This window comes from Ranitomeya imitator, chromosome 2 (assembly GCF_032444005.1).
Source record: "Ranitomeya imitator isolate aRanImi1 chromosome 2, aRanImi1.pri, whole genome shotgun sequence".
In the NCBI taxonomy this organism is placed as follows: domain Eukaryota; kingdom Metazoa; phylum Chordata; class Amphibia; order Anura; family Dendrobatidae; genus Ranitomeya; species Ranitomeya imitator.
Genome location: NC_091283.1, coordinates 742,277,712 through 742,304,587, shown reverse-complemented (window position 1 = coordinate 742,304,587; position 26,876 = coordinate 742,277,712). Strand labels below are relative to the sequence as shown.

General features: G+C 42.6%; 1 protein-coding gene across 7 annotated transcripts in view; it reads left to right on the top strand.

The window, feature by feature from the left end:
* Positions 1-26,876, top strand: part of USP54 (ubiquitin specific peptidase 54) — a 149,877-nt gene that overhangs the window by 62,546 nt on the left and 60,455 nt on the right. For all 7 annotated transcript variants that reach the window (XR_011318498.1, XR_011318497.1, XR_011318499.1 and 4 more), the window contains exon 2: positions 8,110-9,418. Coding sequence is in view for 4 of the 7 variants with exons in the window: in XM_069753238.1 (XP_069609339.1) it covers positions 9,269-9,418 (150 nt within the window). In the remaining 3 variants the exon portion in view is untranslated. The remainder of the gene's footprint in view (positions 1-8,109; positions 9,419-26,876) is intronic.

Sequence of the window (26,876 nt, the reverse complement as noted above, 5' to 3'; positions counted from 1 at the left end):
TTTAGATATTCCTCCATGTGCATAGGAAATAAAGACAGATCATGTGTATGTGTTTTGGGTAAGGATCTGCATTGCTATAGAATTGCAGCCCCTGAGATCTTATAGGATCAAATATTAACACCGAGTTCTGTGTATGCTTTGCATCGCTTTTACCTGTTATCTAAGCCTTTTCCTGCCAGATCTGTTAGAAACAGACGACAACGGATGCCGCAGTAACGGATTCGTTACCCATTGACTCAAATGTAAAAAAAAAAAAAAAAAAAGCAACGAACCCTTCTAACTGGTCATTACTGGACATGTGAACGTAGCCGGAGTTGGCTTGCAGTACCGGACTGACGGGTGTATGTTCTCCCTGTGTTTGTGCCTCTCTCCGGGTAACCAGGTAAATGGACATCAACCTTTCTAAACAAGGCTGAGAAATTTTTCTCAGTCTATCATTTCACTTTAAGTTTCCAGAGTTTTTTCCAAATCCTCACCTAGCTGGCTAGGATGTTATTGCCTATCCTCTGCTGGAACACTGAGACTGATCTGCCAGACCTTGTTGTGTAGGTTAATGGTCCTGGCTGTAGTTCCTGATGCCATCATATTAGTCATTAATGAGGTTAGGAAAGAGAAGTTACCTGTGGGACTTGGAGAGCAAATATTCTCTTATACCCGGTTTAGCCAAACCAGGAGTTGGATTCCATAAGCAGAAGACATACTGCTCTTTCCAATACACTTTTCCATTGTTTGGGATCAATTCCTGGTTTTGGTTTACACATACAAATGCATAATACAAACATATAAAACTAGTTTTAAAGTTTTAGCAGTTCTATTTGTTTTATCTACTACATAATTGTCTAAGGGTCACTTCCGTCTTTCTGTCTTTCCTTTTTTCTGTCACGGATATTCATTGGTCGCGGCCTCTGTCTGTCATGGAAATCCAAGTCGCTGATTGGTCTCGCCGGCTGACGCGACCAATCAGCGACGGCCACAGTCCGATTAGTCCCTCCCTACTCCCCTACAGTCAGTGCCCGGCGCCCGCTCCATACTCCCTGCAGTCAGTGCCCGCTCCATACTCCCCTCCAGTCACCGGTCACACAGGGTTAATGCCAGCGGTAACGGACTGCGTTATACCGCGGGTAACTCACTCCGTTACCGCCGCTATTAACCCTGTGTGACCAAGTTTTTACTATTGATGATGCGTATGTAGCATCAATAGTAAAAAGATCTAATGTTACAAATAATAATAATGTGTCCTTGGCAGTGCAAGCGGCAGGTTCCGGTGCCAAGGATGCTATGTGAGAAGGACCTTCCATGACATCACGGTCATGTGGCCTCGAACCGGAAGCTGCCGCGTGCACCGCACACAGGGCCAGAATTTCAATTGGCTTCGGAAGGTGAGTACGGTATATGTTTATTTTTTATTTTAAGTCTTTTTTAACCACGCATATAGTGCCCACATTGCTATATACTATGTGGGCTGTGTTACATACTGCGTGGGCTGCGTTATATACTACATGGCTGCTATATGCTTCGTGGGCAGTGTTATATACTGTGTGGGCTGCGTTATATATTCCATGGCTGCTATATACTACGTGGCAAGTGTTATCTACTATGTGGGCAATGTTATATACTGTTTGGCGTGTGTTATATACTGTTTGGCCTGTGTTATATACTCCGTGGCCACTGTTATATACTGCGTGGCCACTGTTATATACTGCGTGGCCTGTATTAACGCATTGGGTATTCAAGAATATGTCCGTTACCTGTGCTATAGCACTATGTGGCTGCTATATACATACATATTCTAGAATACCCGATGCGTTCGAATTGGGCCACCATCTAGTTATTAATACTTAAATAGCTTCACTGAGACTTAAAGCCTTGTCAACTATATGTTCTACTAGATGGTGGCCCGATTCTAACGCATCTGGTATTCTAGAATATGCATGTCCACGTAGTATATTGCCCAGCCACGTAGTATATTGCACAGCGACGTAGTATATTGCCCAGCCACGTAATATATTTTTTAATTTGTAACATTAGATCTTTTTACTATTGATGCTGCATACGCAACATCAATAGTAAAAAGTTGGTCACACAGGGTTAATAGCTGCGTTAATGGAGTGCGTTACACCGCGCTCCGTTAATGCTGGTATTAATCTTGTGTGAGCGCTCAGCGCTGACTGCAGGGCAGTAAAGCAGCGGCCATTTCGCTGCCAGACTATGGCCGTCGCTGATTGGTCGTGGCAATCACTTTGTTTCCATCCATTTCTGGGTACTTCTTGAAGTATGCTTGGGGTCATTTTCCTGCTGGAAGACGCTTGACCTAGGACAAAAACCCAGTTTTCTGACACTGGGCACTACATTGTGACCAAAATAGTTTAGTAATCTTCAGATATCATGATTCCTTGCACCCAGTCAAAGCACCCAGTGCCAAAACGGAAACACAGCCCAAAAACATCTTTGAACCTCCACCATATTTGACTGTAGGTACTTTGTTCTTTTCTTTGTAGGCCTCATTCCGTTTTCGGTAAACAATGATGTGCTTTATCATAAAGCTCTATCTTGGTCTCGTCTGTCCACAAGACTCTTTCCCAGCAGAATTTTGGCTTGCTCACGTACATTTTTGAAAACTGCAGTGTCACTTTTGTAGGTCTCTGTCAGCAGTGGGGTCCTCCTGGGTCTCCTGCAATACGATTTCATTCAAATATTGATGGACAGTTTGCACTGACACTGCACCTTGAGCCTGCAGGACAGCTTGAATTTCTTTGGAACTTTATTGGGGCTGCTTATCCACCATCAGGACTATCGTGCATTACAACCTTTCATGAATTTTTTTTCTCTGCCATCCATGTCCAGGGAGATGAGCTACAGTGCCATGGTTTGCAATGAAAGATTCAATCCTCTCCCCTCCCACCTTTTTTTTATCTGGTTTCAGGTGTGATTTTCATATTGCCCACATCTCTTACTTGCCACAGGTGAGTTTGAATGAGCATCCCATGCTTGAAATAGAGTTGTTTGCCAACAATTTTTTGTGGCCCATTTTTGGGCTTTTGTGTACAATTATGTCCAAATTGCCTTTTTTTGTGTATTGCTCCAATATACACGAAGGAAATGAGCACCTGTAATTGCGATTGTACGGGAAAATACTTTGGAACAATTTCAAAGGTACTAACATTTTCGGCCATGGGTGTACGTAAAGCAGAAAATTTCAGAATATGCATGATACTTTCTTGAAGGATGGCGCTGTCTGTATTTGTCATTAGTTATAGATCTAAAGTTTTTGTAGCGATATTGCAAAGTGGTACAGTAAAGGCCAAGCCTTAGCATAGTGTGACTAGCGCATTGTTGAGGGTTTTTGCTGCTTGATTTGTAATGAAGTTAATAATGTGCTATAATGATTTTCTGTCCTTACATATATTGGCACTTGTTGGGGTACTTGCCTTTTACCAATCTGATGGGTGACTTCCTTGTCATGTGTATTGACTAGGTTCACAGATGAATGCCTGAGAAACAATGGCCCCAATTCATTGAGACCGGCGATTTTGAGTTTTTTGGGTTTTTTTCTTGTCCCCCACCTCCCCTGCCAGTCTTGATGAATAGAGTTGTATAATCACTGCACTCGTACTATGAGAAGTTCTTGATGAATGGTTGTGATGGAGTTGAATCATGAAGAGGTTCATGCCCTTAACAGGAGCATCTGACAAGTGGCGTGCGCCTCTGTGCACCACACCCAAATGGTGCAAGATTTCTGGCCTAAGTATTGCCGCAGTTCATCATGAACTAGGCGCCATGCCCCGCCGCACCCACATCCCTCCTCAATTCTGTCCATTTTGACAGCTGGGAGAGACTGGCATGAAAACCCCAAAGGTTGCAAAATTTTTACACAACTGTGAGATGCGCAAAACTTTGTGCAACGTTTCAAACCGATTTATGCCAGAAATGTGGCAAAATTGCTTTGCTGAATCGGTGCCAATATTGTTCTTCTTTGGCTAAATGGGTTGTCCTACTATTATCACATTTATTGTAGAGATCATATAGGAAAACTGTTTGCTGTTTACTTGAGCTAACCATTATACATTTATTAATCTAGGATTGCACCACAAATCAGTGTCAAAAATATATACAAACGTGCTTATCCAGCTAAAGGGCTGTTTTTTTTGTTTGTCCAGATATATAATCACTTTCACTAAAACCAGGACTCTGCACACTGATACTCTGTTCACTGCAGAACAACCATTGTTGCCGGGAAGAGCAGAACATCTGAAGCAGCATGGCTGTATATCTCTTTAACTTTAGCTTCCAGAGGTGGAAAGAGATTGATTTTATCTAGTAGAAAAGAAAAAACACCGGGTGCTACATACTCTAAAATGATGTGTTAGGCTGGTTTCACACTTGCGTTTCAAAACGCATGCGTTTAAAAAAAAAAAAACGCATGGTGAAAAAACGCATGTAAACGCGTGCAAACGCTGCGTTTTTTTGACGCATGCGTTTTTGCATGTGGTGAAAAAACGTGGCGTTTTGACGCGTTTACATGCGTTTTTTCATGCGTTTGCGTTTTTTAAACGCATGCTGAGAAATGTGTGACAGCTGCCAATCATCAAAATAAAGTAAAAAAACCCACTATAAACAGAAAGAGCTAGGGTTAAGGGTAGGGTTAGGGGTAGGGATCCTAACCCTAAAGGGATCCTAACCCCACCCCTAACCCTAAAGGGATCCTAACCCTAAGCCTACCCCTAACCCTACCCTTAAAGGATCCCTTTATCAATTTTATGGTGTTGGGTTGGTTTATCAGTGTGTTTTTTTTTTTTTTTAAACGCATGTGTTTTTAATGCATGCAAACGCATGTGGTTAAAAACGCATGCGTTTACATAGACAGCAATAGATTTTTTTGCGGCAAAAAAACGCATGCGTTTTTTGCGGCAAAAAAAACGCAGCTAAAAATACTACATGTTGCATTTCTGCAACACAACGCATGCAGAAAAAAACGCATGCGTTGCAAAAACGCGTCAAAACGCATACAAAAAACGCATGCATTTTTAATGTTAAATATAGGGGGGAAAAAAACGCATGCTTTTTTTTTGCATTTTTTACTGCAAAAACGCAAAAAAAAAAAAACACGCAAATGTGAAATCACCCTTGCACATATGTGGACAAACTGGGTGCTAGAGGCAGTATGCTCACAGGCATGAGATGTGCTACTTCCAGGCCCAGCTCTATTTCAATACTGTGAGATATGGAAGAATTGGCTGCAAGTCATCCTGTCTAACCTGTCCGCTGATGGATGCTGTCGTGGAATCAAATGATGGTAAAAAAAATATAAACAAGATTAACGGTGTTGCTGAAGAATTGGAAGCGTTCGGGGTATCCTTTCAAAGCATTTATGCGTGATTTCTATGAAACAGGGCTAGGTATTTTCTGCACTGAACTAGTGCCTCCCTATCCATCTGCAGCGCTGTTCGTCCCGCTCTTTTTTTAATTTTTTTATTTTGTCCAGAACCTATCTATATGCTGGAAACATTACAGAGAACTTTAAAGAGCTATTTAAAGGGATTTTCCAGGAACAGAAAAAATAAATAATTAAAGGTAGTGTCATCTAAAAACAAATTCCTGAATACACTTAATTATCGAATCATGTTAATTTTTTTCTAGGTAGGTAATCACTGTAATACATTAAAATGCCCAGTGTCCGGTTACACTGCCAGAAACCTTCCCCAGAATGTTAATAGGACAGGTTCCTGAGAGCCAGTGCAGTAGGAAGCTCCGCTGCTGTGACCTGCAGATGGCTCCTACATGGTCACAGCAGCTGCTCAGTATTCAGAATCACAGCAGTCTTTGTAATGGCTTCAGTATCCCAAGTATCGCCAGTATCCGATCAGAATATCACATCTTCCTACGCGTGAAGGAGACTGGAGACTTTTTAGTGCACATGCTCACATGCACCTATTCTGAGCAAGTTTTTGTCATTTTAACTACAGTATTTAGAAATTACCTTCCTATACAAAATAAGTGTGATTTGCTATTTAAAGGGAACCTGTCACCCCCAAAATCGATGGTGAGGTAAGCTCACCGTCATCAGGGGCTTATCTACAGCATTCTGAAAGAGGAGAAAAAGAGGTTAGTTTATACTCACCCAGGGGCAGTCCTGCTGCAGTCTGGTCAAATGGGTGTCTCAGGTCCGCTCCGGCGCCTCCCATCTTTATTCCATGATGTCCTCTTCTGGTCTTCACGCCGCGGCTCCGGCGCAGGCGTACTTTGTCTGCCCTGTTGAGGGCAGAGCAAAGTACTGCAGTGCGCAGGCGCCGGGCCTCTCTGACCTTTCCGGCGCCTGCGCACTGCAGTACTCAACAGGGCAGACAAAGTATGCCTGCGCTGGAACCGCGGCGTGAAGACCAGAAGAGGACGTCATGGAATGAAGATGGGAGGCGCTGGAGCGGACCTGAGACACCCATCGGAGCAGGAACGCCCCTGGGTGAGTATAATCTAACGTCTTTTTCTCCTTTTTCAGGTAACATCGGCAGCTTATCTACAGCATTACAGAATGCTGTAGATAAGCCCCTGATGACGGTGAGCTTACCTCACCCGCGATTTTGGGGGTGACCGGTTCCCTTTAAAGGCATTTAGGAACTTGCAAATAATTATTTACATGAGTTATTTTTTTTTTTTTCAATCACAGAAAACCCCCCTTTAAAGGGAACCTGTCACCAGGTTTTATCCCATATGAGGTAAGACCAGTACCTTTCAGGCCTGATATACGGGACAGTCAGATCCGATGGTTTTCCTCTCTTCTTGCAGTGCTGTCCTCCTTGCGTGTTTCATATGACTGACACGTCCTACGTCATCCACACAGTGTCCAACATGGCAGTCCTGCGCATGAAAACGTCTCAGCCCCGGCCCATGCGCACCACTTTGCAAACCCTGATCAGGGCAATTTGTCCATTTCCTGCGTGTGTGCACTGTAGTACTTTGCTATGCTCTCGACAGGGCAGAGAGAAGTATGCCTGCGCAGGACTACAATGCTGGACACTGTGGATGACATAGGGACGTGTCATCCACATGAAGCTCCGTTATGCTCCAGAAGAGTCCAGTACATCGGTGACATGAGGCAGGCTGTTTTGAGATCATTTTATAGAAGATGCTCAGATTTTCAGTGTATATAATAAAGCGTGTCAAGACTTGCGCACTCAAATACTACAATTTTTGTTAGTGTGTTTGTTTGTTTTTTAAAAGGGAGTCTGTCACCCCAAAAATCGTATATGAGCTAAGGCCACCGGCATCAGGGGCTTATCTACAGCATTCTGCAATGCTGTAGATAAGCCCCCGATGTAACCTGAAAGATAAGAAAAACAGGTTATATTATACTCACCCAGGGGTGGTCCCGGTTCATTTCGGGTCCGATGGGCATCGCTGTCCGGGTCTGGCGCCTCCTATCTTCATACGATGACGTCCTCTTCTTTTCTTCCTGTCGCGGCTCCTGCGCTGGCGTACTAATTAGTCCTGTTGAGGGCAGAGCAAAGTACTGCAGTGCACAGGCGCTGGGCCTCTCTGACCGTTGCTCTGCCCTCAACAGGGCAGACAAAGTACTCCTGCGCCAGAGCATAAAGACAAGAAGAGGACGTCATCGTATGAAGATAGGAGGCCCTGGATCGGACCGCCCCTGGGTGAGTATAATATAACCTGTTTTTCTTACCTTTCAGGTTACATAGGGGGCTTATCTACAGCATTACAGCCCCTGATGGCGGTGGCCTCAGCTCATATACGATTTTTGGGGTGAAAGATTACCTTTAATTCATTGATGTTATTAATTTATCATTTCTTAATTTTAGAACACTAGACACTTTTTATTGTCACTGACTTTTTCTGCCATTGATGGTTTACTGTGGGAAAATACGGGCAGGGATTGCTTGAATGTATGAACTATATTTTATGAGGGAATTATGATTTTGGGGTGGGGTTACATTCTATGACTTAGGCTTTTTAATAATTGCAGATTTCCTCTAAGGTGAAAGAGAGAATTGATACATGCACGACTTATATAACACAGGGTGTAGTCAAAACGTAAGTTGAAAAACACGTTTCCTCAAGAACGCCAAAACCTTCATTTGTTCTTTTTCTGTTTACCAGGTGTCTGACGTTTGGAAGATGCTCTCTAAAAGGCGGAGACTTTGCGAAATCTCTTTATCTATGGAACAGCTTGCTATTTTGGACATCAAGTCTGTGCTTTAAGGGCACATATTTACCAGTGGTAAGGAGCCTTGAAAATGATGGAGAGCTTTCAAGAACATGGCACATCACACCAGCCTTCAACTTCAGGAAAGTGATCTCTGTGGTGGATTATTCGAGCTGCAAGAAAGTATGATCGAGATCTGATTCCATTGGGTTTAGTGGGATGAAAGCTGAGGATGTCCTCCTGCCCTTCCTTAACCATCCCAGATATTATTTAATCCCATCTGTTTTTAGAGCGTTCGCAGTCTTCCTTGTCATTTTTTTTCCCCTAACGTCTTCTCCTAAGGCTGCCCTTTACTGTGGGAGGTGAGGTTTTCCAGACTTGGCAGCGCACCACCAAACAATGCAGCTCAGTAATTAAGTGACACAACCCTTTACATTTTTTTTCCTTCTCTCATATAAACCTCTCAGCTGCTTGGGATTTCGATTTATAAAGGAGCTGGGCTGGGATGAGCATCTCCTAGAGCTTGGATTTCTAAAAGCTTTTATTAGGAGTGTCTTGGAATTGGAAAAGAAAAGCAAAACAAACAAAAGATTCCTTTAGTGTCCTGCTGCAACCTGCTGGAGTGAAGTTTCTGCTTCTCCCCCTTATACTTCACAGGGGGCACCTAGTCATGTGAGGATTTGGTGCTCTGTGTGAGTAGGAGTTGCTTCCAGCTTTTTTTTTTTTTCCTAAGTTCTTGCTCTGCTTCACCCTTTAGAGAGAATTAAGACACATCCATTTGTTGGACTAGACACCACTGGACATTACTGAACACTTTACCCTGGACAACTAATAGAAAATCAGCATTTTATTTCCTGTTTTTCCCTGGAGAACCCTCTATATTAAGTGGTTCCGTCTAATGAGTTTTTCCTTGATTTCAGCAAATTCTGTGTACTCCAGCTTCAGCATTGCTTGTATACTTGGCTCTTTCTTATGGGTGGAACTGAAAGGAACATTTCTCTATTTATTTGTTCCTTCTGACTTGTTTTAGATTTTTAATCCCTGTGTATCTCGGGTTTGTTAAACTCCCTGTTGGCTTTTATTTATTTGCATTCATTTTTGCACTGAATCCCTATGATGTCTTGGAAGAGAAATTATTTTTCTACGGGTCGAGGAGGCGTACAGGAGATGTTCACACCACGCAATTCCATATCTATTGCCCCGAGCAAGGGCTTGATCAATGAACCAGGACAAAATAGCTGCTTCCTCAACAGTGCGCTGCAGGTAAGGAGATGCAAGTCTTACATTAAGTGCTTTTCACAACGTCCAGGTTGTACATGAGATTGTGAACAAGCGATACCTCTAGCTATAGTGATATGTACAGTAATATGGGTTTTTTATCTCATTCCATGCTTAATGTGTAAGTGATATTGCCATAAAAACGTTTTTTTGAAATTTGATTTTACAAGAAAATACAAATACAAATAGTACAAGGGTAAAATATAACTATAAATCTCTGCGTAACTCCAGTACATTGGGGGTATAGGGAGGATTTTCCATCAATATCCCGATCCAGTGTGTGTTTTTTCCATATGAAAGATAGAGAGGGAGCGGACCACGGCAGACCACCAATCAATACAGTGTGATTATGAACATGGTTGTGACAACATCCCGGATAATCTGAGTTGGGGGCTAGATGGTAGGCGTCAGAGTTTTGGAAATTCATCCAATCCCTCCAAATTCCTCTTTTTGCTTTAATATAGTTAAACATACAGCATATTGTCTTGATCATTCACTCCCTTAACTGTAAAAATCTTGATCTGCAAGAAACGGTCAACATGTCCAAGGAGAAGTGACCAAAAAGGCAACAAAATTGAATGATGATTTGTGTAGAGAGCATAAATTTTTTCCAGAAGGATTGGCTGCAATCCTGCATTTCCTTTTTTCTTCTTGCTGTTACTGTAGCTTTAAACTATATTCAGTTTTTATTTTACGTGTAAGTGGGATAAAAAAATACATAAAAAAACAAGTAAATCCTTGCATCCAAAGATTATACTTACTGTATGCTCCCTCTTCTGACTCCCTACTTCAGAAGGACTTGTAATCGGTCAACGGCACAAGAAGTGTCTGACTACGACCGCTTGGACATTGGTAATTATGACGACTTTCAACATTTTGGTAGCTGTAAAAAGGCACTACCATTACTGTGGAGGAAGAGATGCCAAACATGACATGCTATGAAAAGCAAAAGATTATGGCGTTCCAAAAATGTTAACTTCACGTGTCCACCGGATAGATGATCAGTTTCTTTGTGTGTGTATGTATGTATGTGTATATATATATATACAGTGGGGCAAAAAAGTATTTAGTCAGTCAGCAATAGTGCAAGTTCCACCACTTAAAAAGATGAGAGGCGTCTGTAATTTACATCATAGGTAGACCTCAACTATGGGAGACAAACTGAGAAAAAAAAATCCAGAAAATCACATTGTCTGTTTTTTTAACATTTTATTTGCATATTATGGTGGAAAATAAGTATTTGGTCAGAAACAAAATTTCATCTCAATACTTTGTAATATATCCTTTGTTGGCAATGACAGAGGTCAAACGTTTTCTGTAAGTCTTCACAAGGTTGCCACACACTGTTGTTGGTATGTTGGCCCATTCCTCCATGCAGATCTCCTCTAGAGCAGTGATGTTTTTGGCTTTTCACTTGGCAACACGGACTTTCAACTCCCTCCAAAGGTTTTCTATAGGGTTGAGATCTGGAGACTGGCTAGGCCACTCCAGGACCTTGAAATGCTTCTTACGAAGCCACTCCTTCGTTGCCCTGGCAGTGTGCTTTGGATCATTGTCATGTTGAAAGACCCAGCCACGTTTCATCTTCAATGCCCTTGCTGATGGAAGGAGGTTTGCACTCAAAATCTCACGATACATGGCCCCATTCATTCTTTCATGTACCCGGATCAGTCGTCCTGGCCCCTTTGCAGAGAAACAGCCCCAAAGCATGATGTTTCCACCACCATGCTTTACAGTAGGTATGGTGTTTGATGGATGCAACTCAGTATTCTTTTTCCTCCAAACACGACAAGTTGTGTTTCTACCAAACAGTTCCAGTTTGGTTTCATCAGACCATAGGACATTCTCCCAAAACTCCTCTGGATCATCCAAATGCTCTCTAGAAAACTTCAGACGGGCCCGGACATGTACTGGCTTAAGCAGTGGGACACGTCTGGCACTGCAGGATCTGAGTCCATGGTGGCGTAGTGTGTTACTTATGGTAGGCCTTGTTACATTGGTCCCAGCTCTCTGCAGTTCATTCACTAGGTCCCCCCGCGTGGTTCTGGGATTTTTGCTCACCGTTCTTGTGATCATTCTGACCACACGGGGTGGGATTTTGCGTGGAGCCCCAGATCGAGGGAGATTATCAGTGGTCTTGTATGTCTTCCATTTTCTAATTATTGCTCCCACTGTTGATTTCTTCACTCCAAGCTGGTTGGCTATTGCAGATTCAGTCTTCCCAGCCTGGTGCAGGGCTACAATTTTGTTTCTGGTGTCCTTCCACAGCTCTTTGGTCTTCACCATAGTGGAGTTTGGAGTCAGACTGTTTGAGGGTGTGCACAGGTGTCTTTTTATACTGATAACAAGTTTAAACAGGTGCCATTACTACAGGTAATGAGTGGAGGAAAGAGGAGACTCTTAAAGAAGAAGTTACATGTCTGTGAGAGCCAGAAATCTTGATTGTTTGTTTCTGACCAAATACTTATTTTCCACCATAATATGCAAATAAAATGTTAAAAAAACAGACAATATGATTTTCTGGATTTTTTTTCTCAGTTTGTCTCCCATAGTTGAGGTCTACCTATGATGTAAATTACAGACGCCTCTCATCTTTTTAAGTGGTGGAACTTGCACTATTGCTGACTGACTAAATACTTTTTTGCCCCACTGTATATATATATATATATATATATATATATATATATATATATATATATATATATATATATATATATATATATATATATATATATATATATATATATAATTATAGAAATGAATTGTTTCTGCTAGACGGTAGCACAGACACACCTGTGAACTGTATAAACTGGCTGTTGAAAGACACATATCCTATACATGGATTGTACAGCTTTTCCAATTGTCTTGTATGTCCGGGATCTCAAAGGCAATATTGTGTACCCCGGTACTGATATGTTAGATGGACTATGTGTGAAATGTGGACAGCTGATGTATAGAGGGGAGGACCAGAGCAGGTCACAGCTGTGGGGGGACCGGTCAGGATTGTGATGGGAGGGTGGGTGACTAGGTCAGGTTCAAGTCAGCAGGCAAATGTTTTCTGAAGAGAAGTTAATTAAAAGAGGTCCTAATAGGAGGAGGTGGAGGCTGAGTGAGGAAATGGCACAGCGTAGGGCTACCATATAATCTCGATCGCTAAGGAAATCCAGAGAACCTGACTTGTTGGGGGCCATGAGGACTGGGGGTTGAAAGAAAAAGAGGTTTGGTGCAGTCTTAGCCAGTTGAAAAACAATGCTTTCAGTGGGAAAAACAAGATAATCTTGTAGTTATGATACCTTTTAATGGTTAACAAAAGATATAATAAATGAGGTTACAAAGCAAGCTTTGGAGAAATCTTAGGTCCTTTCTTCAGGCGTGGTATAACAAAGTATCTGAAAAAACACAAATATGTACAAATAATTTCCTGTGTGCATAGATTTGTGTTTCTTCAGAAACTTTGCTATACCATGCCTGAAGAATGGACTTAAGATTTCTCCAAAGCTTGCTTTGTAACTTCATTTATTTTTGTTAGCCATTAAAAAGTATCCGAACTACAAGATTATCTTGTTTGTCCCCCACTGACTGGTGTTGAGAACCACTGGTCCACACAATGCTGCATGTGGAGAGGCCTTTGTGGCTGTTTTGTCCTCTGTGATTGGTGAGGATGTATCGCTGATATGAGCGGTGTTCTTTTGTCACATGGATTAGGTCAGCACAGCCTATTGGGATTATGAGGAAATCCATTGGGTTTATGTATAATAAACAGCACAAGCAGCACAAATGCGCAGTGGTTAGCGCAGCAGCCTTGCATCTCTGGGGTCCTGGGTTCTAATCCCACCCAGGACAACATCTGCAAAGAGTTTCTATGTTCTCCGTGGGTTTCCTCCGGGTACTCCGGTTTCCTCCCACACTCCAAAGACATACTGATAGGGATTCTAGATTGTGAGCCCCATCGGGGACAGTGATGGTAATGTGTGCAAAACTTTAAAGCGCTGCGGAATATGTTAGCGCTATATAAAAATAAAGATTATTATTATTATGAGGAAACGGCATGGTTGTGATGCCAAGAGCAGCTTCACCAGAGGGAGGCAGTTCTATTACTACAGAGGAATGAAAGCGATATTGTGATCTGGATGAGGCCAACGGTGGTGACGTGGATCCCTTCACAGACTTTTGTAAGTGGAATAGGGCTGTGTTCCTCAACATTAGTCCTCAAAGCCCACAGGTCATGTTTTCAGGATTTTCTTAGTATTGTATGGGTGATGGAATGATCACCTGTGCAATTATAAGGAATCAACCTGTGCAATACTAAGCTAATCTTGAAATGTGATTTGGTGGGTCTTGAGGACTGGAGTTATGGCACACTGGGTTAGGGGGCATCCCTTGTTCCAGTTTATCAGCTTAGCAGTGACCTTGAGATGCTGCTGTCACTTCAGAAAGGGTCAGTGCTGTTTTGGGACGCCATGAATGTGAGACAAGTGTGTGAACCAAAGTCCAAGGATCCACAACATTCGGAACTCGGGTGTTCTGTAGGAGATGGTGCAGATATTGGTCTTTGTACATGTGCAACTAGCGTCTTTGGTTATGGTGTACATTTTATAAGTGCTGTGCATCACAGGGTAATTGCTTGTGTTGTGGTGGTCTGAAAGACTCCTGCATCTTTATTAGATTGGTTATCATAATGGCTAAAATGAACATTCACTTCTGATTGGGAAGCTGCTTTCTTTCCCCTTGAATTGCCTTTGCTGTGCTACTTGTTCCTGAGCTCTTGTAAAGTTGAATGGAAGGACGACTGCAAAGCATGTGCCCAAGGTCCAGAATATTATTGCCAATTAATTGACTCCGTTCCAGTAGGACAGATTTTGTTTGGCATGAGAAATCCCTTTGGACAGTGTGTGCACTTTGTATATTGGCTCAAAGAGAACCTATCAGGTCTACAGACTGTTCTGACAAAGTATAGCATTCTGCATGGGGATTTCTGTATTGTGATCATGTTTCAGGTAGTGCCCCGGTTTTACTGTTATGTAGACTGTCAATCACTCCTAGGCAGGCGCGAATAGAAGATGTAAGGAAGGAGGATTCGGGCAGAAGAGACTCCTCACCGGTCTAGTCCTGATTTATCTGCACATGGGAGTCTGCAAGACCGTTCAATCACAGCAGCTTTAGTATGTGCATAAAACGCCTGTTCAGAATCCAGAAATTCCCATTCTTACCACTATATTTTACGTTTAGGTCAGTGACAGGCTCCCTTTAGCAGGATAAGAGCCTGAGTGAACAAAATGGATAAAGGGGTCCGCCATGGATATTTAGAGACAGGCCAAACTAAGTGGGGATAAAAAATTACTCAATGTGTTAAGTCTTCGTTGATATATTATTAAAAGATATTTCAATGTTCTTTTGTAATGTTTATATGCCTCTTCACTTCCACAGTCAGCCTGATCACAGATGCTTTTCTTGGAAGTGAGAATAGCCATCCACAAATCCTTCTACATACAAAACAAATGGAAAAGAATTATAAAATCATCCTGTTGGATGTGAAAGATTTAGGACATTTCCTCGCTTGAATATGATTTATTTAAGATTACGGCAGTTTTAAACCACAATCCATGCCTTTATAAAAGGCTTCGCCTGTAGGCATTGAGCTGAAAAACATAATCTACCCAAAATGATAATATTTTAGGGAATAACTAATCGTTGTTCACTTAACCAATGTATTACACAGATGTTTTGGCCTTTCCTGTTCTCATCTGGATACCACATGTTTTTTCATTATTGTGTTCTAGTGAACCATAGACCTTTTATTGGACCTGCATAAGGCTTGACCACACAGCCCTAGTATATGGTTGTTCATTATTTCAAACTCCTATGTAAAGCTACAGTTCCCTCCAAAGCCATAACTTTCCTACCAATAATAGCTGGTTTTTGTGCTGAACCCACTTTGATCAGCTTTCAGAAGTCAAGGATACCTTGATGGGACCTCTTTATTATGCACTCTACAGAGCCCTTCGTGAATATATAATATGTTCCTAAGATTTGGAAGAACTGTTTTACATTCACAACTAAAATTCCATTGACATTGATGTGCATTGGATTACATTCACTACACGTATAAATGATTCATATTTTACAGTGGAGCCACGACAGACGAAAAACTATATTTTCAGCCACTGTCTCGCACCTCACCGGATCCTCTAGCGTGCCCCCCATCCCCAAATATGTGGTTTAAGGTTTTCAACAATTGTCAACGCAGTTATAAAATTTTAAAATGCAAATGATTTTTTGTTTGTATAATGGGCATCTGTAACAAGGACAGACCACAATTACATCAGGGGGTTAGGTTTCAGAATAATATTTTCTTAAGACCACCCATTGAAGTCCTGACCAGACGTGACGATTTATTTAGCATTTTTTAATAAATCGCGCACCTTGTTGGGAAGTCAGCGAAGCCAAGTCTACACAGGTTATATACTCAACATTGAAAATACAACATCGGGGAGGAAAAGTTATGGAAACCACAGGATGGATAGACATGTTAATGATATGCAAATGATGCAACATTGGAAACCACATTTTCAAAATATCTCAATGTATTGAGTGTGACGTCCATGTGCAGAATGCGCTGCAGTTACAGCCTTGGCTGCTATAAAGTTGTTAGTGGTTGTCTGAGGAATACACTTGTGCCCATAAATCAGTAAGATCGCTGCTGGCAGCTCCCTGCGATTTGCTGATCAATAACGTCCCAAATGTGCTCGATAAGGAACCAGTCCGGAGACTGTACAGATCATGGTAGCACGTTTAGGCAACGCAGGTTGCCATGTTAATAAAGAAAAACCTGCTTCTGGGACAAATGGCCACACCATTGGTTCCATGACCAAACCAATGTAACACCCATCTATTAGTGTACCTTAAAATGTAAGGGATCCGGCAACGGTACATTATGCTACCCCACACCATAATTTGGAAAGTGAGGTTTCCTCGTGAAGGCCCCTTCATGGCGTTGCCCACAAGGTCTCCATACCATTGCCCACAAGGTCGCCATGCCATTCCCCTGCTATCATTGCATTTGGGACTTATCGCTAAACATGATTTCCATTCCAGCCTCCATTACTCCATTCCAGCTTTCATCTGGAGACCATCTGGGCAACGTCATGAAGAGGCCTCACCCACAATTCTCCTACTATGATATTATATTCTGGAGTAGAATAATGCACGGCAACCAGATCCCTCTAGGTTGGATTCCAGGTACACTAACAACTCAGCATTACGCTGATTTGGTGGTGGAACCAGGGGCACAACCATTTTTCCAAAGTGTCCCAGGAGCTATTTTTATCACCACACCAGGCCGCAGTTTGCTCGTGCTGTTAGCAGTTTGCTTGGCCTAAATATGCCACCATGGATGGAGCGTCTCTGGACTTGTATTCTGTTGAGCACATCTGGGACGTTGTTGGTGGACAGTTGCAAAGGGAGCTGCCAGCAATGGATCTTGATGATTTAACGAACTGCATTCAACCTGGCAGCACATTCCTCAGACAACTATTAATAACCTCATTTAAACTTCATACAGAATAAATTAAGTTATTTACAAAAAAAATTCATTATTTGCATATGATTGAGATGTCTTTCCTGTGATTTCCATAATTGCATGACTGGTGTTGCAGTTTCATTGTAGAGGAGCATCTGGATCTGAATGTACAAGGATGCAAAGTGAAAACTGTGGTTCGTGCTTTAGTTACACATTCCTTTAAAATGCCAGAACCGGTGTTAGTTACCAAGGCTCAACATCATGCTTTGATGTGCCACAATCACAAAGTGTAATAATCGCTGTAGTCCAATGTGGCGTTGGCAACTAGGTGACAAACATTGGATGATAGAAAAACTAGTAAATGTATCACATTTTCTGATGTCTGACAGTGACCTGATGCTATTTTCTATACTGATTTTAAAGGGAATCTGTCAGGAGCATTTAGTCCTCCAAACCACCGCCAACCTGTTCTCCATTTCTTTTACAGGTTAATAGTGGTGTCCTTCTGTTTTCAGGTTAATGCAGCATAAGTTAGTAAAAAAGGTATCTGAATACGAAGGCGTCCTAGAGGAGGAGCTGTTCTTCTGAAGAGTTAAGCTGCTCCACCCACATGACTCCTTTGAGGTCATTTACAGTGTAGCCCATGATGTGTTTTGCTTCATCAATCAAAATATAGGAAAAAGAAATGGAGCAAAAAGGAGATGATTATAAACCTCTCCCCGTCCTGCTTTGGAGGCCTGAAATACTGACAATTTCTCTTCCAAAATACTTTTCTAGTTTCTAAGCGGAAATTTTCCATATAACTACTTTGCTAGTTAACGTGTTTGTTGTATTTTTGTAGATGCTTGTCAAGCACTTGACTCACTGTCAAGGAATCTTGGATCATTGGGCTGCGCCGAGGTTACCGCATTCATTCTTAATGTCACTGCTATTTTAATAACCTAAGATAATTTCCTTCAAGCCGTCAACCGGGGTGTTCCCTTCGTGGTTTTCTGACTAACACCATAATTATAAAGTCTGTGATGTTATTTGCATAGCTTTAAGCTTTAGTGGGTTGGATGGGAGGCTCAGCTGGCCACTTAAATATTTCCCTACTTGGAGGGTAACCTTGGAGAAAGGCGAGCTTCTTGGAGACACGCTGTTCTCGTTACACTCCCTGCAATAAAACAATATTGTTCCAGCTCGTGGGAATCCGCTTACCTAGGCGCGCTGCGTGGTTAGTGCGAGGCTTGTTCCAAGTTAAATATTTGCGGTAGTGCGGCTGTCGTAAGGTTCCTGGTCCCTTCATATCACTTCGCATTGGTTGGTTGGGAAAAATGGATTGTATTTTTTGAGAAAACAGAGACTTTTCTTTCTTGCCCTTTTAACAATGTGGTGCTGGATTTGTGTTTTGTGAATATTTCTGTATTAATACACCTTTTGGACTCCAAGCAATTTAAGTCAGTTTGTTTAAGGGGCGTCAGGTTGTTGTCAGACGACATTAGGGACCTGAAGAAACTGTTATCCTGTGTATTCCTCCCCTGTAGCAGGGTGTCATGCCCTTTACAGAGGGAGCGCCACTGCCACCTAATAATTATAAGCTGTGATATCCACTGCAAGCGCAAAATAATTCATAATGTGTTCTTCTGCATTTTGTAAAAAAAAAAGCTGAAATATAACAACCAGAAACACAATGGTTCTCCAAGGATATCCAACATGGCTGAAATCCAGTAACCGAGCAGAACAAATTGTACGTTCTAATATGGGTAATCCAGCTTCTTAACCTTTCAGCCATCCGCAATCGTGCAGGACATACTGACATCACCGAGGCCCATGCTGGTACAGCAGATCATTGCTCCAAGGACCACTGGAGTCTATGCATGGGTGTGAATAGGAGGGTACAGAGTTTACACTTTATTTTAGAACATTTGCTTCATTTGCCGTAATTAGTTTAATACTTAGAAAACTATTTTGAATGGATGTGTACTAATAGGAACTCAACAGACCGCGAAGCAAGGCTTCTCCAGGCTGTGTGGTTTTTTTTTTTGGTGGAACATAATAGGAGGAAGCTTGATCTTTGCCAGATGGACAAAGGTACCTCATGGGTCTTACCATGTGTGGTTGAAATCCAAGCCAAAATCAAACTTCTGCTTTAATGAAGGTGCTCCCCTAGTTCTTTCATGTCAAATAACGGAGCAGGTGAGCCCGCGCAGGACCCATGGAGGGAAAGTTCCTGCTCAGTTTGCTATTTTACATGTATATAGGTGTTTGGGGACAACTTTTGTGAAACCAAAAAATCCTTTTAATGCCCCCATACACATTAGATGAAAATTGCCCAGACCTGCCAATTTCTGTGGAGCTGTTTGACCTCTCAACCGTCTCCGACCTCATTTGTCATGATGGAGCTTAACGCCCCCTCCTTTTAGTGTCCAAGGAGCTAATCCACGACCACAGATGTCTACCGGAGCACAGTGCTCCTGTGTATGGGGGGTTGGGAGAGAGACGTTGGTTTCGGGTGTATGGCATTCATGGCAATCTAAGACACTGAAAAGATGTCAATATTCCTGGTGGTGTAGTACAGTCAGCTGGTTAGTTCTTTTGTCCCTTCTAGTCTTGGACAGTAACTGTGTTAACGTAAGGATCCTGGTGGTATAGTACAGTCAAGTGGTTACATTAAACTCCCTGGTGGAGGGCAGTGGAGCAGTTGGTATACCATACCTGGAGTCAAGTGATTACTCGTCTCTCCATGCCCCTGTGTTTTCCTGACTGTTACCGGATACTGAACTTTGTTTCTTCCCTGCACTGATCATTAATATGACTGCAGGGAGGGGAGTACAGGACATCGCAGCTGTAATCGTCACTGCTGTTTTGTCTATGATCAGGCTGAGCGATTCAGGAGCACTCTGCCCATTCGTTAGTGGTGAGCTCAGGAATTCACAGTGTCCCTGAGCCGAGATACTTTCCAAGCTGCACCGTCACATCGCTAAGGAGAAATGGTGCTTCCCAGAGCACTAATTATGGGTCCCATTAGGAATGTGTGTCTTTATGCCTCCCATTTTGGCAGCTTTCACACGGCATTTTGAAGTGCCCATCAGAGGTACACACCTGGAGGCATCAGTCACCCATAGGATCCTATGTGAGATGTTTAAATACCTGTCTGAACTTCTCTCCAATAAAATGTATTATTGTGCATATTTTTACCAAAATCCTCATGAAAAAACCTGGTTGGTCTTGGAAAAATGACAAAATCTGTGGCATTTGGTTGCAAAATTGCTCAGCAATAATTCAGAGCTGCTTTATATGCAGGTTCTCACTGGTTAGGGAGACATATAATACAATGGAGTTATAACTGGTGTTACTGGGTGTGCAACAGTAGCTGCAAAGCTCCCCATCACAGGAGCAAAAACTAAAGGGAACCTGTCAGGATGATTTTTTTGAGTGAAAGTAGCATGGTACATCGATCTACAGCAAGACTTTTATCATCTTACGTGTAGCTGTGCGACCTATACAGCGATCTTAGTTCATGAAAATGGTTTAGACACGTACCCTTTAAAAGTAAATTTCTGTGATTTTTTTTAATTTTTTTTTTTGCATTTCTGGTTTGTTTCTTTTAAACCCCAGAATCGAGAGAATCGGTATTTAACATACTCAATCTGTCAAAACTCCTTTTTTCTGTGGTATTTGTAATGTATTCTCTACTTTTTGGCAATGTTTCAAAATGTGGGAAATGAGTATTCCATTATTATTTTTTTAAACCCATTTTTAGTCATTGTAAAAATATATCCATGGTTTTCTCCTGTCTGCTTGTCAACCAAAATAAATGAACTTCTGGAGATTTTCCAGTAAATTAAAGGTGTAATATTATGTTAGGAAAGTAAATCTTGTATATACTCTGCTCTAAAAAATAAAGGGAACACTTAAACATCACAATGTAACTCCAAGGAAGTCACACTTTTGTGAACTCATTCTGTCCAGTTACGAAGCAATACCAATTGTGAATCAATTTCTCCTGCTGTTGTGCAAATGGAACAGGCAACAGATAGAAATGATAGGCAATTACCAAGACAACCCCTATAAAGGAGAGGTTCTACAGGGGGTGACCACAGACCATTTTCTGTTCTCATCCTTTTTGGCTGTTGTTTTGGTCACTTTTGCATATTGTCATTGCTCTCACCCCTAGAGGTTCAGTAGTTTGAGATGTTGTCTACAAACCACAGACGATACTCAGTTAGTGAAGCTCATCCAGGATAGCACATCAATGCGAGCTGCTTCAAGAAGGGTAGCTGGGTCTGTCAGCACAGTGTTCAGAGCATGGAGCAAATACCAGGAGCCAGGCTAATACACCAGGAGATGTTGAGGGGCCGTAAGAGGGTAACAACCCAGAACCAGGACCGCTACCTCCTCTTTTGTTCAAGGCAGAACAGGAGGAGCAGTGTCAGAGCCCTGCAAAACTACCTCCAGCGTGCCACTAACATAATAATAATAATAATCTTTATTTTTATATAGCGCTAACATATTCCGCAGCGCTTTACATACATTATCATCACTGTCCCTGATGGGGCTCACAATCTAAATTCCCTATCAGTATGTCTTTGGAATGTGGGAGGAAACCGGAGAACCCGGAGGAAACCCACGCAAACACGGAGAGAACATACAAACTCTTTGCAGATGTTGTCCTTGGTGGGGTTTGAACCCAGGACTCCAGCGCTGCAAGGCTGCTGTGCTAACCACTGCGCCACCGTGCCATCCATGTGTCTGCTCAAACTGCCAGAAATAGACTCCCATGAGGGTGGTATGAGGGTGCAATGTACACAAGTGGGTGTTGGGCTTACATGCGAACATTGTGCAGGCTGATTGGCATTTTCCAGAGAACACCAAGCTTGGCAGATTCGATATTGGCGCCCTGTGCTCTTCATGAATGAGAGCAGGTTCACACTGAGCACGTGTTACAGTCTGGAAACACCGAGGAGAAGGTTCTGCTGCCTGCAACATACTTCAGCATGACTGGTTTGTCAGTGGGTCAGTAATGATGTGGGGTGGCATTTCTTTGGAGGGCTGCACAGCCCTCCATGTGCTCGCCAGAGGTAGCCTGACTGCCATTAGGTACAAGATGAGATCCTCAGACCCATTGTGAGACCATATGCAGTAGGCCTTGGGTTCCTCCTAATGCAGGACAATGCTAGGCCTCATGTGGCTGGAGTGTGTCAGCAGTTCCTGCAAGATGAAGGCATTGAGCTATGGACTGGCCCACCCGGTCCCCAGACCTGAATCCAACTGAGTATATCTTGGACACCATGTCTCTTTCCATCCACAAATGTCACATTGCACCGCAGACTGTACAGGAGTTGACTGTTGCTTTAATCCATTCACCCCAGTTGTTTTCACCTTCATGACCGGCCTTTACTTTCTGAAGTAATAACTATGGAATGCTTCAACAGATCCCACTGATTCAGATTTTGAGGGACTTGAGGGCAGACAAAGTACTGCAGTGCGCAGGCGCCAGAAAGGTCAGAGGCCCGGCGCCTGCGCACTGCAGTACTTTGTCTGCCCTCAAGAGGGCAGAGCAAAGTACGCCTGCGCCGGAGCCGTGGCTGAAGATCAGAAGAGGACGTCTTGTAATGAAGATGGGAGGCACCGCAGCGGACCAGAGACGCCCATCCGACCGGACCAGCAGCGGGACCGCCCCTGGGTGAGTATAATATAACGTCTTTTTCTCCTTTTTCAGGTAACATCGGGGGCTTATCTACAGCATTACAGAATGCTGCAGATAAGCCCCTGATGCCGGTGGGCTTACCTCACCCGCGATTTTCGGGGTGACAGGTTCCCTTTAAAGTTGACGAGCGACTTCCCATTTTTTCCAACAAAATTTACAAAACCATTTTTTTAGGTACCACATCACATTTGAAGTGACTTTAGGGGGCCTATGTTAGAGAAAATACCCAAAAGTGACACCATTCTAAAAACTCCACCCCTCAAGGTGCTCAAAACGACATTCAACAAGTTTATTAACCCTTCAGGTGCTTGACAGGAATTAATGGAATGTGAATGGGAAAAAATGAACATTTAGCTTTTTTTCAATAAAATTTTAATTTAGACCCAATTTTTTTATTTTCACAAGGCTAACCGGAAAAACTGGACCCCAAACATTGTGCTAGTTTTCCTGAGCATGCCAATACTCCATATGTGGGGGGGGAAACCACTTTTTGAGCTCGGAAGGGAAAGGGCATCATTTGACTTTTTGAATGCAAAATTTGTTGAAATAATTAGTGGACGTCATGTTGCGTTTGGAGAGCCCCTGATGTGCCTAAACAGTAGAAACCCCCCACAAGTAACCCCATTTATGAAACTAGCCTCCCCTTCCCGCATGGAGCTTATCCAGATGTGTGTTGGGCACCTTGAACCCCCAGGTGCTGTACAGAAACTTATAACGTAGAGCTATGAAAATTTAAAAAAAAAATACCAAAAATCATCTTTTAGCCCGAAGTTTTTTATTTTCACAAGGGTGACAGGGGAAATTGGACCCCCAAATCTGTTGTGCAAGTTCTCTGAAGTATGCTGATGCCCCATTTGTAGAGGAAAACCACTGTTTGGGCACATGACAGGGCTCGGAAGGGAAGGAGTGACGTTTTGGACTGCAGATTTTGATGGAATGGTCTGCAGGCGTCGTCTCAAGTTTGCAGAGCCCCTGATGCGCCTAAGCTTTGGAAATCCCCCACTAGTGACCCTATATTGGAATTGATCTAGTATTTTCCTGGTATGTGAATTTTGTGGTGGCATACGTGAATTATGTAGTGTACATCAGGTTGGCATACGTGAGTAGTGTGTAGTCCATCAGGTTGGCATATGAGTTGTGTAGTGTACGTCAGGTTGGCATATGTGAGTTACGTTTGTGAGAAATACATTTATTAGTCCATGGATGAGGGGTAGACTCTGGAAGCCTTTCATACACAGGGAAAGTTTGTCAGGGCAGGTGTCACACTGATAAATGGTGTCCTTTCGTATCCCCCTTCTGTAACACACTTTGCACATTTTTTGTGTCTTTCCTCTCTCTGCAGTTTGAGGGACCTCACCGGGGAAATGTTGGCCTGGTACAACACAGGCACTTTCAGTTCCGATAGTACTGGGACTTGCTCCTTCCTGACTGCCAAATATTAGGGCCTTGATCACTACTTCCTGAAACTGAAGGAAGGTCCCAGTGTGGCCTGCACATTGTGATGGCACGAAAGCATTGTACATTGCCATCTGTACGATGTGCATGGCCAGCTTCTTGTACCACACCTTGGCTTTTCTCATCACACTGTATGGCCGGAGGACTTGATCAGAGAGATCAACTCAAATCCCCCCATGTACTTGTTGTACCGCAGTAAACAGTTTGGATTGTGGACCTTTGTAGAGGTACCTCATACAGTGCTGGGGGTGCTGCCATCACCCTGTATGGTGGTCAAGCAAAGGACATCCCTCTTGTCCTTGTACTTTCCAACCAGCATGTTGTCACAACATTGTGCTCTGCTCTCGCCCTTTCTGAGCAGCTGCCCAATTACCGTCCTAGGGAGGCCTTTCTGTTTTTTTGCGGACAGTACTCGCGCAGAGATTGACTTGAACAGTGGGACGCTGGTATAAAAGTTATTTACATAGAAATGATAGCCTTGATCCTGCAGTGGGTACACCACAAGGGGTTGACTATGGGTGTCCTTCTCTTCATAAACCCTGAACTTGTGGGTGTACCCTGAGGTACTCTCGCATACTTTGTTCAGCTTAATTTTGTACCTGGCCTTCTTACTGGGCAGGTATTGCTGGAATTTGAGCCTCCCTTTGAAATGTATTAGGGACTCATTCACGTGTCATGCCATAGCCATGTGGAGCACTGGAGTATTATACAAAACGTCAAAACTCCAATATTGCCAAATTCGTGGCTTCTACACTATCCCCATGTGAGAAACCATGCCCCAAAATTTCATCATTTCTATGGTGTCTACATGGGTCCAGTTGGCAAATGATGAAGTCGGATTTTGGGATAAAAATTGCTGGGCGTACAAATTGGTCTGCGACAACATGAGATTTACAAAATCTTCAGAGAAAAAGACTTTGACAAAAGTAAATTTCTGTGAGGCAGGTGGTGTCAAATTAGATACCTGATTGCACCACAAATTCAGGAATCTGTGGCTCATAATTCTTGGGAGGTGAGGTCCATACGGGGTCAGTAATGGTAGGCGCTGTTTTGTCCTGGAGCTTCGTCGTGGCGGTTCGGTATCACTAGAGGAGGAGGAAAAATAAAGGAAGGTGGGATCCTCTCCCTCACTGTCCGTGTCGGGGGCAAGGAAAGCGTATGCCTCCTCCGCTGAATGCTGGGTTTTGGACGAGCAGGACGACATTTTTTTGTGTTTTGCCAAATTTCATTCAGTTGTGTTTATGAGTGCTTGGTGTAAAACTTTTTTATTTAGAAGAGCAAAAAAAGAAAAGCATATAGAAAGAAAAATAGAAAAAAATGGTAAAATAAGAAACAAATTTACTAAAAGGATGTCAGATTAAAACAAACAAATTACTGAGTGCCCGCAACTGACACTTAACCTGATTCAATTCAGTAAAAAATGCTGTAGTAAACGATTACTGCAATATATTTTACTGTACCTAATCTACATTATTTTATTTTTTTTACATGCAGACACTAACTCAATTATAGAAAAATAGACAGGGACAAAAAAGTCCTGGAAACCAGCGAGCACTGACGTTGATCAGTGAATCCTGTCACTGATCAATGCTCGGCGGCTGCAGGACACATGAAAAAGGATCAGTGATCAAGTAATGATCAGCGCTCGGCGGCAGATGGTGGGGCAGGTGGGGAGAGTGGGATTAGGGAAAGATCAGGGCGGGATCAGGAACTCTTCTTCATTTTTCTTCAGCAGGAGGAGCAACAGCAATCTCATTGATGGCACAGGCTTTGGTGGCACCACAAGACACAGCATGGTGCACAAACGGACAGAGCGACCGCCCTGTACAAATAGGGTGGTCACTTGCCAGTCACAGCGTGTCTGCGTTCTGATTGACGATGATGGCAGAGCTGGCCCTTACAGCACCGATCCTAGGCTGGACATGAGTGTTTCAGACCATCTGCCTGAAACGCTGAGATTGGATGTTGAATCCTGAACAGCCAATCACCGCCATCATAGTTGCCACCCCCCGGGACGAAAGCAACACGTTCTATGCTGTGAGAAATAGCAGCGGCAATGAGCGTTCACCGTGCGATTAGTCTTGGTGGTCGCTTGACTGACATGACGTATCTATACTGCATCTGTTGGGAAGGGGTTAATCCAGGACTGGGAGGCGATCCCTCAGGATAACATCCGCCGCCTCATCAGGAGCATTCCCTAAGGAGGTCATACAGGCACGTGGAGGCCACACACACTACTGAGCATCATTTTTGTCTTGAGGAATTTCCACTGAAGTTGGATCAGCCTATGATTTGATTTTCCACTTTGAGATTAAGCATTATTCCAAATTCAGACCTACTTGGAATATTAGTTTTGATTTATTTTTATCATTTTTATGTTTTATTGCTCTTAACACATTCCACTATGTAATGAATAAAGATGTACAACTGGAATATTTCATTCACTGGTATCTAGGATGTGGGATTTTAGTGTTCCCTTTATTTTTTTGAGCAGTGTATACAGGTCCTTCTCAAAAAATTAGCATATAGTGTTAAATTTCATTATTTACCATAATGTAATGATTACAATTAAACTTTCATATATTATAGATTCATTATCCACCAACTGAAATTTGTCAGGTCTTTTATTGTTTTAATACTGATGATTTTGGCATACAACTCCTGATAACCCAAAAAACCTGTCTCAATAAATTAGCATATCAAGAAAAGGTTCTCTAAATGACCCTAATCTTCTGAATCAACTAATTAACTCTAAACACATGCAAAAGATACCTGAG